Here is a 14,821-nt window from a genome sequence, read left to right on the forward strand (position 1 = left end):
TATACAGAAAGATGAAAAAGCAGGTTTGTCTTTTCTTGAAATGTAAATGTCAAATCTCTCAAATATGATGAAAAGGATGAGACTCAAACTGGGACGTGTTGTTTTCCTCATCAACATGGTTCAGCTCAGAGAATAATCCAAGAGCATTAAATACAGATTTTATTTGAACCTTTATAACATAAACAATCGAAAGTCACTGTTTAATATGAATAAAATTATAAAATTTTAGAATTTAAGGTATTTTCTGACATTTTTAGAGACACTGCGCGCAAAATTAATTACTGTAACACATTTTTAAATGACAAAAAACGTCAAAAGTTTTTGTTTTTTTCCTTTGGTAAGCACTTAAATTTGTTCAAGGGTAGCTGGTTTCACCAACATTTATTTTATTAAAATATACACATATTTTAATGCAAACAATTCTATCATTACCGTAACATTTCACCATTTTTTATCATCATTTATCATTGTTCTTATTACACCATTAAAAACCATTATATTTGATTATATTCTGTTAAACTATACATTTTAAACAAATGTATATTTATTTTTATAAGGTTTATTAAATATTTGTTGTATATAAGTGTGGGGGAAACCATGACATTTTATCTGGACGCATTACGGTAATGAATCTGTGAGTCAAAAATATGTTTAAAAATATAGAAAATATTATTTTAACACAAAACAATGAATTGTGCTTCATTCTGGCTCTATTGTTCATTCATATAACAGTGAAATATATGTAGTTTAATAAAGTATGTCCTTATAATCTCCACAGACAGAACTTCATAGCCTTTAACTATGTATATATTTTTATTCTTTACCAGTGTTGTCGTGTTTCTCCTCAGTGGTGGTTGTCCTGCTGAACTCAGTGACAGAACGTTGTTGGTTCCAGCAGAATGTTTGATCATGTGTTTATAATGTGTTAGTATCTGTGTGAAGACGCCCGCGGCTGTTTGTAAAGCTCTGCTCTTTAAATATTACACATCACATCGTTTTATGTGAACTTCTCTCTGGCCTTACAAACGGCTCCAGGCAGTCCAACGCTGAACTTTTAGTTTTTAGGATGACTGGGATTTAAACTCTATTTAAATATTGGTTCAGAGTTGACTTATGGCTGCAAACCTTTAATATATTCATGTATTTTCTTCCACTGGAATGGTGTTGTTAATAAATCATATATTGAGATATTGTGATACATAATAACTAATCAACTAGATTGATAATTACAAGCACATACTACATCAAATAAAAGAATAGTGGAACCCAAATGTTTCCACCAGCATCATTCATTTATTCATGTAACCATAAATTACTTCTATACAGTTAAACTCCTGCGCGCATACACCAAATAATTATTCTCATTTGAATACCCCAGGGTAGATAAAGGGACTTTTTTAGTCCCTGTAGTAGAGCAGGGTTTTTATTCTCCCCTGTAAACAGCCTGGTTGCTGATTGGATAGAACACTAAGCAGGATGTGACGTAGTACTGGACGCCACAACAACACGCGACATTTCTAAAAGCCGGCAAAGCAGTGTTGGCAACTTAGCAACTTTGTTGCTAAATTTAGCAACTTTTCAGACCCCCTTAGAGACTATTTTTCAAGAAAGCGACTGGAGACAAATCCAGGGACTCCTTCTGGTGTTATTGGAGACTCGTTCTTACTCTTCTTAACGAGCCGCGGGGGCCGGAGGCTCTTCTTAACGAGCCGTGGGGGCCGGAGGCTCTTCTTAACGAGCCGTGGGGGCCGGAGGCTCTTCTTAGCGAGCCGCGGGGCCGGGGGGTCTTCTTAACGAGCCGCGGGGGCCTGAGGCTCTTCTTAACGAGCCGCGGGGGCCTGAGGCTCTTCTTAACGAGCCGCGGGGGCCGGAGGCTTGTTAAGAAGAGTAAGAACGAGTCGTTAACCCCTTAGCATCCAGTCTGCAAATTGCTAACAGGCTAAAAACTAAAAACTGTTCCTGCTGTTTGTTTAAAAGTAGTGCAATAAAAATACAGATGTTTTCCCTAACATGATGCATAATCGTGATTAATGATCGTGATTACAATATTGATCAAAATAATCGTGACTATAATTTTGGCCATAATGGTGCAGCCCTATCTGTTGGGCTAGAAATTGACATATGACCAAACACTCTGTAATACTTAGAAAGAAGACGTAGAAAGCCAGAGGATGTGAGAGTTTTTATCCTGGATTTAAAGAGCCGATGGTGGGAGTTGGAGGCAGTTCATGACTAGAAAGAGCTCGGCCACCTTTACCCCGTAAACCACTATCTGTGTGAATTCAGCAGCTTATCATGCGACCTCTGTGTTCATGGAGGATAGATAAAAGGTCCCTGAGATATGCTGGGTCCAGCCTGCTAGAAGCTTTAAAAACAAAGAGGAAAACCTTTGAGTGCACTCAGTTTCTCTGGTAACCAGTTCAATGACGTTAAAGTCGGATAAATGGGATTTTTTTACGACTGTTAGATCACATCGGGCCACATTCTGCACCAGCTGAAGAGAAGTCTGACTGACTCTGAAACACAGTGCCAATAATCAAGGTGAATAGAAACAAAAGTATTGATTGCTGTGCTGAACCTTATTAACATTTAGTTGACTTTGCTTAAAATTCAAAGATGGTAAAGAGAGCTCATATTACACCTATTTTACAGTCTCTGCATCGGCTGCCTGTGTGTTTCAGAATAGATTTTAAGATTATTTTACTGGTTTATAAATCTCTTCATGGTTTTATCCCAGTTTATTAATCTGGTTTAAATTTATCCTCTGAACCTGGAGGACCCTCAGGTCTCCTGGGAGCCTTTTGATAATAGTAAAGTTTGTTTGATTGTTTCTATGTTTTGTTATCACTATTATTGTTATTATTATTACTATTACTTTTTTCCTTCTTTATGTAAAGCACTTTGTGTTGCATCTCTCTTGTATGAAAAGTGCTATACAAATAAAATCTGATTGATTAAAAAAGATGATTTAACCAGATGTATCTGTCTATTAACTTTAAGATTGGGTTCCAAGATTCTTGGTGTTGGTGCAGTTCTCTAGTTTTAACAAAATCTGGAGGTAAAAAAAGTTCAGTTTCACTCTTTCAATCACCCTCCACAAAGGAAAAGTCTGTTCCACTTGAGATTGGCAAGTAAAATCAATTCTGATGCTCCTTCACTCAACAAGCTGAACAAGCAGAACACATATACATCTAAAAATAAGCCCTGATGACGTCATCTCTGTATCGGACAGGGACAAACGGGACGCTGGCAGAGTTTAGAGAGGTTTCAGGGTTGGATCAGGAAGTGGTGGTCACTGTGACGTCAGAGCTCAGAGCTCCGCTGGGCTTTGAGAAGCACGATAGGAAAGGATAAAAAAGTTTCTGTGCATGTAAGGTAGGTCAGCTCACATCCAGCTCTGAGGCCGTTCTCTTATTCTAAATCATGTTGAAGCCCATGGGAACACATGCAGAAAACTCACAGCTACAACTCTGCATATTTCATGTCTCTGTGCAGAAACATATGCATTATTTTCACCAGATTTATAAAGTCTGCTTCTGGTTTATAAATCTCACTCACTGTGGAACAAGCTAAGTTATACTGTACACTAAGGCATAATAATTAATAATCATATGGAACATTCTTTAAGAAATGTGTTGGTTAAAGAAAGCCTTCAGGGGAACTTAGCATAGTGCTATCCATGGAAATCCTTGGAAATGTCTATATTTATTCCAGCTACATGAAACGGGCCAATACAGGCCAGACTATGGGAAGCAACTTATATTTTATATTCATGATGTCTTTCTTAAAAACCAGTCTGGATTCTTTCTATTTCTGGATGTGTTTACTACATGATCAGACTTTACCCTTTATTGAATTGAACCATTTTCCTCCATTGACCTTTAGGTAAACATTGATATTAGCAGACACAAAATGACCAAAAAAAGACACGAAATAACTAAAAAAGACAAGAGAAGACACGAAATGACCAAAAAAAAGACACGAAATGATCAAAAAAAGACACAAAAAAATTCACAAAGACAAAAAAGACACAAAATAGACACAAAAAAGGCACAAAATGACCAAAAAGGACACAAAATTACTTTTTAAAAAAAAGACAAAATGACCAAAAAAAGACCCATTGATGTTATCAGACCATTGGTGAATAATGTTACCAAAAGAAAAGAAGGGCTTAGTTTTAGGGTTGAGAAAGTCAAAAACAAATCCCAGTTTGTATTATTCACTTTATCTTTTTGTCTTCTGAGAGTTTGGAGACAAACATGCCAATAAATCTCAACTGTGTTCATATCTCTGATCAACTAGCACAGAAATGATCAAAGTGAATCAGCTGAGTAAAGAAACCAGAGTCCAGATCTCCAGACGTCCCTCTGATTGATCTGGTGTGGGATGAATTGTATTGATCAGTGATAAAAGTGGCTCCACCAATCAGCCGTCTGTCATTGATGAAGCTCAGAAAGCTTCCTGGAACATCTCTTAAAAACTTCAGGAACAAATATCTCGTATCTGCCGTGTTCTCGTTAAAGAGGAGGTTACTGAGAAGAAATAACAACCTGATCATTAGAGTAAAATGTCTTCTGATAAGTGACTCTCTCTATAATTATCTTTACTTTGTTGCTAGGTATACCAATGAAACTATGATCTATTTTTGTACAAATGTGTTCTTGCCTCTAAACTTTTTACCTGAAGTGTAAATCACTAAATTAGTCGGTAATTAGTGGATTTTTTTCCCTCGAAAAGAATCCTGTAACTCTACTTTGTGAGCTATCGGGATAAAAACAAGACAACAGCTGCAGGTCAGTAATGGTGGTTTTATGTGATCTCATCAGGACCTGGTTCATGTTAGTTTGCTCTCAAAATACAGCGGTCATGTTCTAGATCAGGGGTCTCAAACTCAAATTACCTGGGGGCCGCTGGAGGCAGTATCACAATGACCAAAAGAAGACACAAAATGACCAAAAGAAATACACAGAATTACCAAAAATACACAAAATTGTTTAAAAAAAGACACAAAAAAGACACACGAAATTACCCAAAAACAGACACATAATTACTAAAAAAAGACAAATTAAAAAAGACACAGAATTATTAAAAAAGACACAAAATTACCAAGACACAAAATTAGAAAAAAAAAAACTAAATTACTTAAAAAAGACACAAAATGACCAAAAAATACACAGAATTACCAAAAAGACACAAACTTGTTTAAAAAAGACACAAAAAAGACACACGAAATTACCCACAAAAAGACAGAATTAAAAAAGACATAAAATTACCAAGAAAAGACACAAAATTAGAAAAAAAAAAAAAAAATGACCAAAAAAAAGACACAAAATTACCAAAACAGTAATTAAAGGGACCTTCCACACACAACACAGTAAAGTGCCATTCATATAAAACTCACATTAAACTTTCATATCAAGGTGGGGGCCACAAAATATCATCACGAGGGCCACAATTGGCCCGCGGGCCGCCAGTTTGACACCCATGGTTAAAACATACAAATGACCTCAGATCTGTTGATGGTAGATTTGTTTCTGGTTAGGAAGCAAATGTAAAATCCTCAAACATTTCCCGCTCATTCACTTCCTGTCAAGCTGTAATCTCACACTGAAACATGATCATCAGAACAGAACCTCTGCTCTGTTTTCTTTCTACTGTCAACTACTGGAGATCTTTTAATTCCTCAGAGAAGCCCCTCGTCATCTGGAGTCGGCCTTGACCTTCCAGCCTGAACACTGAGCTCCTCATACAGCAGATCAGAGAACTGTTATCACCACTATTACACCTGGCAGGTGCAGCAAACACACAGTCCTGCTGACAGACACAAGTGAAGAGCTTCCATTGGGGAATAAACAGCATGTTGACCAATGGGCCTTGTAATTGTCCAGAGTTCATCCAGAGACAGCTCTCAGTGTTTGTTCATGTCTACAGTAGAAAGACCTCTGATTTCCCTCAGTGCAGAACATAATTTACAGCCCACACTGGGATTAACTGCTCATTTATACTAACTGACACAGATACCTGAACCCTCCTGGCTCCTTCTGACCCCAAATCATGTTCAACATACCATTAATAAAGGTTCACTTTCATAGAATTGCTTGAAACGTTCAGCATATATGTCCCTCTGCATCCTGTATAGATCATATAAAGGATGCAGAGGGACACACGTGTGCAAATACAATACAGTCTTTTTTTACACTTACAAGCACACATGCATGCACACATAGTCGAACTGGAAAATGAGGCCTAATTTTGTATATTTGTATATATTTGACTATAACTGACAAATAATCATGAGAAAAATATGAAAATTATATATCAATGTGTTGGTCTTGACGTGCCGTAAAAGGTGAAAAAAAAAGTTGATAATATTTTCTTCTACATGTCCTAAAACCAGTCTGATGTCATGGGGTCCTTTTTGACCCCTGAGGACCACGGGTGTGATTCTTTAATTTTTACTGCCATCTAAAAATGAACAATGCTTTCAAAAAATAAGTTTCACTAAAAGTTGACATAACCGACTCTGTGCATTCCCATCAAGAAATTATTATTTCACTATAAATATTCAGGTTTTATTACTTTTTTTTCTCTTGAAATGAGGCCTAATTTTGTATATTTGACTAAAATCGACCAATAATAATAAAAAAATATGAAAATTATATATCAATGTGTTGGTCATGAGTTGCCTTAAAAGGTGAAAAAAATAAAAGTTGTTAATAATTTTTTTCTGCATGTCCTAAAACCAGTCTGATGTCATGGAGGATGGGTGTATAGTCGACAGGAGGACTAACAAGGGTTAAACCCCCCCGAGCAGTTTTGTGATCACCCACGAGAAAAGAAAATGTACAAAGCTACAGAAAAACCTCTGGTATTTATCTGATGTTACAACCAGAGCAAGCAGCGCTCCAACCGTTTGGTAATTTCCTGAACTTGAAGTTCACCTTGTCGGGTTGTGTTGTATTTGTATCAGGTAGGAGAGAAGGTTCATTCAAATCAAGCAGCAAAAAGCCAGTTGTTGGTATTTTGGTTGAGAAACGGGTCTTAGACTGAGAACAGACGTCTGTTTCTGCTGTTAGAGATTAATTAAAAAAATAGCAATAATCTGCATTATGACCTTTAGTAAGAATGCTGCTTAGAAAAATATTTAGCAAAGCATAAAACACATTTTATATGCCAGGCACAGCACACAGAAATAAAGAGTATCAACAGAAAGGACATACTGATAACGCTTTGCATATCGCTACAATATTTGAGGGCAAGCAGATGAAAAACTGAAGCACTCTTGGTGCTCCAATCCAAGGTAACGGGCCCAGGTGGAGACAGGCACTGACCAACACTAGACAAGGTAACGGGCCCAGGTGGAGACAGGCACTGACCAACACTAGACAAGATACAGAAGTGTGCTGTTCGTTTTTTCCTTTGACAGGACGGTGACCAGAAGCTGAAGCACTATGGCCTCGTTCAGACTGCCAGCCAAAATCAGATTTTTAGCCCATCCAGATTGGAACTGGATGGCTCTTTTGAAGTCTGAACAGTCACAAATCACATGAAATCCGATTTTTGCAGACTGGATCTAAACCACCTTCAGGAGGTAGTTTCAGATCTTATTTGGACAGATGCGTCTCAGTCTGAACCTCCAAACACTCAGATCAGTTTTGACTGTCCGAGGTGTCCACCGCCCGATTCATGCGGCCTGACGGGGGCGCCATCCGTCCGGTTTCTCCCCTGGTGATCTGAGATGTTCTTACCTCTACTGGACAGTGATAAGGCCAATATACTGAGGTGGCCTGCCTCCATCATGTTTGTTGTTGTTGTTCTTGTCGCCGTCCCAATTATATGACGTCAGACACTCTGACGCTGTTACTACGGCAACCTGTCAGATCAGTCAATAATGTGGCCCAGTCTGAACAGAGCCATATCCGATTTGGACACATGCTAAAAACAGTGTGGACAGTCAGCCCTAAAATCGGATTGGAGTAGGAATCTGATTTGAATCAGATTCGCCTGCAGTCTGAACGCTGCCCAAGAGGCTAGGACTAGCCTGCTGCCAACGAAATGGGTGGGCCGAGTCTAAACCAGGTGCTGCCCCAACAGTTTTAACCAATCAGATAGTCGCACATTTACATTATAAAACTGTGTAAAAGTAAGTTAGGCATCTTTTTCTGGGAGGTTACAGCTAACTGCTTAGCAGCCTGTGGTTTCTGAACAGAGATGGTCCATGTACATGCTCACTCTTTCATTATTGTCTTAAATAAATAGTCAAAAGGATTTTACTCTCCTCTCATCTGTTCTGCAAGAAAACGAACTCTAACACCGGAGCAACATCAATCTGTTGCCAACCTGACAGTTTTCTCAACGAGAGCAAACTAAATACGTGGAGCGAACTCACAGCTGCTGGCTCGGCCCAGTCTACTTATTAATCAGATCAATACTCCACTCAAACCTTTTAAACTTCAGCTGCTACACATGCAGCAACCAAAATAGAAAGTGAAGTTGGGAGATAGCAACATGTGCTGGCCTGTTTAAAATAGAGCCGCCAGTATGTCATGAGGTCACGACTCCATTAACCCTCTGAGCCTCGTAGAGACGGCTGGTCATCAGGATCACATCACAGGTCAACAGTAGGGCTGCAACTAACGATTATTATCATTATCGATTAATCTGTAGATTATTTAAATGATTAATCGATGAGATGTTTAGTCAATAAAATATATAAAAATATCAATGAGTGTTTCCAAACCACTAGATGACGTCCTCAAATCTCTTGTTTTGTCCACAAACCAAAGAGATATTCAGTTTATTGTCATAAAGGAACAAAGAAACCAGAAATATTCACATTGAAGAAGCTGAAATCAGAGAATTTGGACTTATTGTCTTTAAAAAGAAAATGCTCAAACAATTATTCGATTATCAAAATAGTTGACGATTAATTAATTCATTAATTAATAATTGATTAATCGAATAATTGTTGCAGCTCTACCTCCTACATCCTCTTAAAGACATTTATAGTAAACAGAATTATATGATAACATAACTGAATGCTCATCATAAGAGTCACCCTGATTTGTCTTGCTCCTAAAATGTTTGTGCCAAAATATGATGTGAACATATTTACACAATATGATATATATATATACACAAATATATATGTGAACAATATAAATCAAAAAATATATAAAAGCTGGTTCTGCACTTCCATGACCATTCACATCATTACTATTGTTCAGCAAATGATAGCTTTTGAAGAATTGTTTTCAATTGCATCATTTTGCAATTACTGCCACCTTAAAAGAAGGATTTAACCCCTGGTCACACTTCCATTCAAAGCCAAATTCTTCCTGCATGAAACATAAAAAGCCCTCTGCAGTCACAGCTCTCTCTCTCATGAAAGAAATGTGCAAGGACACATTCTTCTTTACAGGCGTACAAATGAGGGTCTCTGGCCTGAAAACGCTGTGAGCAGTGAAAAACGTTACACAGTTGATTTAGCATGACTTTCTGATAGAAATGCCTATTTCAGCCAGCTCCTATTACCTCTTTTAAATCAATACCAGAGTCACATTTAATGATGCCGTCTTATTAAACATTTCCCTCCAGCGCTGTAATTCTACTCATGTCCCAACAGCAGCCAGGTGTTAAATCCTCATTTGGGTGAATTTCTACAAGAGGTGCAGAGTTTGTGAGGGTTATGTATGACAATGTAGCATTTGCCATCATTATAATGGTAGCGCTCTGTAGCCACGAGCAATGAAAGAAGCAGGTTGGTGGCACTGCGGTGGATCAAACGGCAGCTTTACGAGAGCTGAAGCACTGTGGCCATTCATGAGGCAAAGCTTTGAGCTTCCTGTCAGAGCGCAGTATGGGTCGCCTGCAGCAGAATGAAATGAAGCGGCACTAGAATAAAGTAGAATAAAGACGAGGGTAGCCGTGATCTGCTGCTGGGTGCTCGCTGTTTGAAGACGGATGTCCTCTCCAAGCACAGAGTGAAGCGGTGCCTTTTAATATGTCTCTGTAACGGGCTGACATTTTGAAAAGTGATATTCTGGATCACCAATTAACCAGAACTAAGCCCCGCCCCCTCCCTTAATGCACCAATCACAGCTCAGCCTTTCCTCACTCAGCTGCTTGGAGAGAGTTTGGGGGCTTTCACATCTGAGCTGTTTGATCCGCTTGGAATAAAATCTAGTGCGTTTCGTCAGATAGTCCGTTTGGTTTTTGCTGGTGTGAATGTTTAAACAAACTCTGGTACAGACCAAAGAAACAAACTCTGGTACGGACCAAACAAACAAACTCTGGTACAGACCAAAGAAACAAACTCTGGTACGGACCAAACAAACAAACTCTGGTACAGACCAAAGAAACAAACTCTGGTACAGACCAAAGAAACAAACTCTGGTACAGAACCAAAGAAACAAACTCTGGTAGAGACCAAACAAACAAACTCTGGTACAGACCAAAGAAACAAACTCTGGTACAGACCAAAGAAACAAACTCTGGTACGGACCAAAGAAACAAACTCTGGTACGGAACCAAAGAAACAAACTCTGGTACAGAACCAAAGAAACAAACTCTGGTAGAGACCAAACAAACAAACTCTGGTACAGACCAAAGAAACAAACTCTGGTACAGACCAAAGAAACAAACTCTGGTACGGACCAAAGAAACAAACTCTGGTACGGAACCAAAGAAACAAACTCTGGTACAGAACCAAAGAAACAAACTCTGGTAGAGACCAAACAAACAAACTCTGGTATGGAACCAAACAAACAAACTCTGGTACGGACCAAACAAACAAACTCTGGTACGGACCAAACAAACAAACTCTGGTATGGAACCAAACAAACAAACTCTGGTACGGACCAAACAAACAAACTCTGGTACGGACCAAACAAACAAACTCTGGTACGGACCAAACAAACTCTGGTACGGACCAAACAAACTCTGGTACGGACCAAACAAACTCTGGTACGGACCAAACAAACAAACTCTGGTACGGACCAAACAAACTCTGGTACGGACCAAACAAACAAACTCTGGCACGGACCAAACAAACAAACTCTGGTGCGGACCAAACAAACTCTGGTACGGACCAAACAAACAAACTCTGGTGCGGAGCAAACAAACAAACTCTGGTACGGACCAAACAAACAAACTCTGGTGCGGACCAAACAAACAAACTCTGGTACGGACCAAACAAACAAACTCTGGTACGGACCAAACAAACAAACTCTGCTCCACTAGAAATGGTGGCCTCAGTTTGCTTCTTTGATTTTTTTGGTATCTGTTTGTATGTTATTCTGGTGATTGTATGTTGTGTATGGACTCTTAATTGTACTGTTCAAGTGTTGCGTCATGTCTTGTGATACACGTTTGTCAGCGTCTATGATTCTGTATGTGTTATGACTGTATTGACTATTGTTGTTGTTTTTGTTTTGTTTTGTTGATGATCTCGGAGAATGGACAATTTGATTTAATGTTTGGACTCCAGGAAGAATAGCTATGCTAATATGCTGGTGCTAATGGAGATCCAATAAATAACTAAATCTGGACGGTCAATGTGAATCTGTAACCAGCAGCACTTTAGCAATTAGCTTAGCATAATGTGGGAAATTCTCTACCACTGAGACAACGTTTTTCTGCCTCTACAGAGATCTACCTGCAGGTCTACCGATCTACTGACTGCAGCAGCTGGATCAATAGTATAGACACCGACAGATTTTCACAGAAATAGGTAAACATTAACAAGAACTGTGTAAATAACAGCAATAGTGTTTATCCCTTCAAAAGAAAGGGCTTCACATTTTCTTTTTGGTGGATTAAGATGCCTGAAAAGACCAAAACCAACAATGCATTTTGATTCTGAGAACCTTCTTCCTTTCCCAATCTGTGTCACTCAACCCAAACCCTGTTCATTCCTATGAAAAGCTTCAATCTGGTTCCATTCTTTCAAATGTTAACTTGGGTAATACACCGTGGTTTAAGAAGTATTCAGATCCTTTACTTCAGTAAAAGTACTAATACAACACTGTGAAATGACTCCACTACAGTAAAAGTCCTGCATTCAAAACTTACTGAAGTAAAAGTACAAAAGTATCAGCATCAACATGTACTTAAAGTATCAAAAGTAAAAGTACTCGTTATGCAGAATGAACCCAACAGTAATGTAAACAGCATATTAATTTTCTCAAGGTAGAGCTCATTTTAACGACTTAATATACGATTATGAGGTTTCATTTAAAAAGATGTCTACTCACTTTAAATTTATCATGTTTTTATGTTTAATCTCGACCTCAAAAGTAACTAAAGCTGTCAGCTAAATGTAGTGAAGCAGCAGAAGTACAAAGTTACATAAAATGGAAATACTCAAGTAAAGTAAAAGAACCTCAAAATTGTACTTAAGTACAGTACTTGGGTAAATGTACTTAGTTACTTTCCACCACTGGTAATGCATGATCCCTGATTTCCTGTTTTATGAGTTCAACCTATAAAAAACAAACTCGTCCTCGTTTCTCAGAGACATTAAAGAATAAAAATGCAGCTTTTCCACAAATCTGCACCAGTTTATTACCAACGACTGACTGGAAGTTTAGACCCCAGCTCAGTACACAGAGCATCTGAACAGCAGTAGTAGTAGTAGTAGTAGTAGTAGTACTGGACACATACCCGGTCCTTCATCCTCCAGCTCTGGGCCAAGGCCTTGGAGCCCTCAATCTTCTCCGAGTGGCGTTTCTTCATGAAGGCCAGAGGAAGCTTCCAGTCGTTCATGTCGGCCTCCTCTTCCTCCGCCAGGCCGACGGCCGGAGAGAGAAGCAGGTCGGAGTCCATTTTCATCAGGACCCTGCAGAGAAACGCTGTTAGTACCAGGCCAGGTTTACTGCAGTATCTATAACACAATGTATCAAGTTTACCAGGATGTGACGTAGTACTGGACGCCACAACAACACGCAACATTTGTAAAAGCCGGCAAAGCAGTGTTGCCAACTTAGCAACTTTGTTGCTATATTTAGCAACTTTTCAGACCCCCTTAGAGACTATTTTTCAAGAAAGCGACTGGAGACAAATCCAGAGACTTTTTCTGGTGTTATTGGAGACTTTTGGAGACTCGTTCTTACTCTTCTTAACGAATCGTGGGGGCCGGAGACTCTTCTTAACGAGCCGCGGGGGCCGGAGGCTCTTCTTAACGAGCTGCGGGGGCGGAGGCTCTTCTTAAGGAGCCGCGGGGGCCGGAGGCTCTTCTTAACGAGCTGCGGGGGCCGGAGGCTCTTCTTAACGAGCTGCGGGGGCCGGAGGCTCTTCTTAACGAGCCGCGGGGGCCGGAGGCTCTTCTTAACGAGCCGCGGGGGCCGGAGGCTCTTCTTAACTGATAATTCTGAATTTGATTGATTGATTTTTGATTGATATGAGAATCTGAAAAAACACAGCTTTGCTATTCCCTGGTTCATGTGAGTCATGTTTCATGAATGAAAATCACAACAGAAACCACATACACACACACACACACACACATACTCACACACACACACACACACACATACTCACACACACACACACACACACACACACACACACACACAGCTGCCTCTCTCTGCAGGTAACTGTCACCTGCATGACATCATGCTGGGCTAAAGCTGGCCACGTGAACACTGCTAGAGGTGTGATGAGTCTGAAGTCATGTAAACACTGCGGTACACAGACACACACACACACACACACACACACACACACACACATATAGACACACACACACGTGAACGCTGCTAGTTGTGTGATGAGTGTGTGTGTCGGAAGTTATGTAAACACTGCGGTAAACACACACACACACACACACACACACACACACACACGACTCCCAGCTGGTTTCTCTGTTAGCATAGAAGCGGCTGCAGCTAGCTGTTAGCTGCTAGCAGCTAGCTGCAGCCGGTTGAATGCTAACAGTAACCAGCTGGCTGCAGCTAGCTCAGAGCTAACTAGCCTAGCCGCACTAACAGAGCGGCAGGGAGCAGTGGTAATGTGGCTAACAGGAGGTGCTGCTGGAGCAGGAGGAGGTGCAGCGGGGTGTGTGGGAGCAGACCTGGGGCCGGTGGGGGGGCCGGGGACCCGGGCCGGAGCTCCTCTGCCTCTCCGGACCAGCAGGGACACGGTGGCGCACAGCAGCCGGGTGAGGAGGTGGTAGGGGAGGCTCCACAGCCGGGACAGGAGGAGGTGGTAGGGGAGGCTCCACAGCCGGGACAGCAGGAGGTGGAAGCCGTCGAGGCCGAGCTTACAGGGGGGGAACCCTCCGCGCTGCGCTACGGAGAGCAGCTGGATCCGCTGCAGGAGACCAGGAGGAGCAAGAGGAGGAGGCCCATCTTCACACGGACAGTCTGCCACAGCCACTAGAGACCCAGGGACCAGGAGGAGCAGGAGGAGCAGCAGGAGGAGCAGGGGGTTCTCCTGCAGACCACAGACCCTGCAGGAGGATCTGGTGAACCGGTTTCTGGAGGATCTGACTCAGTCCCGAGGAGAGAGGACCTGCTGCAGCACTACTGCAAGGGCGCCGCCATCTTGGGTTGCACCCACAATGCAACTGTTGAGGGAGGGGGGGGGGCATGACGTCACCGCAGCGCTCCTGTCAATCGAAGAATACACACACACACACACACACACACACACACACACACACACAGACACACACACACACACACAATGCAACTTTGGTCGGACTGTTCTCATGTCTTCATGATGTTTTATGTTATTATGAAAATAAGAAGTGTCTTCAGTATTTAGTACATTTTTTTCATTTTATTGGGAAAATATTTTATTCATAAGCAAAAATGTTCAG

The 14,821-nt window shown here is 40.6% G+C and overlaps 1 protein-coding gene across 3 annotated transcripts in view; it reads right to left on the reverse strand.

The window, feature by feature from the left end:
• The window catches only part of rptor (regulatory associated protein of MTOR, complex 1), a 234,157-nt gene extending 219,615 nt beyond the window's left edge, over window positions 1-14,542 (reverse strand). For all 3 annotated transcript variants that reach the window (XM_059343832.1, XM_059343841.1, XM_059343824.1), the window contains exons 1-2: window positions 14,072-14,542; window positions 12,664-12,838 (exon numbers count right to left, since the gene is read on the reverse strand). In XM_059343832.1, coding sequence (XP_059199815.1) covers window positions 12,664-12,831 — 168 coding nt within the window. In that variant the 5' untranslated portion in view covers window positions 12,832-12,838; window positions 14,072-14,542. The remainder of the gene's footprint in view (window positions 1-12,663; window positions 12,839-14,071) is intronic.
• Between the last annotated feature and the right edge of the window lie 279 nt (window positions 14,543-14,821).

The sequence above is a fragment of the Centropristis striata genome, chromosome 1 (assembly GCF_030273125.1).
Source record: "Centropristis striata isolate RG_2023a ecotype Rhode Island chromosome 1, C.striata_1.0, whole genome shotgun sequence".
Lineage (NCBI taxonomy): Eukaryota > Metazoa > Chordata > Actinopteri > Perciformes > Serranidae > Centropristis > Centropristis striata.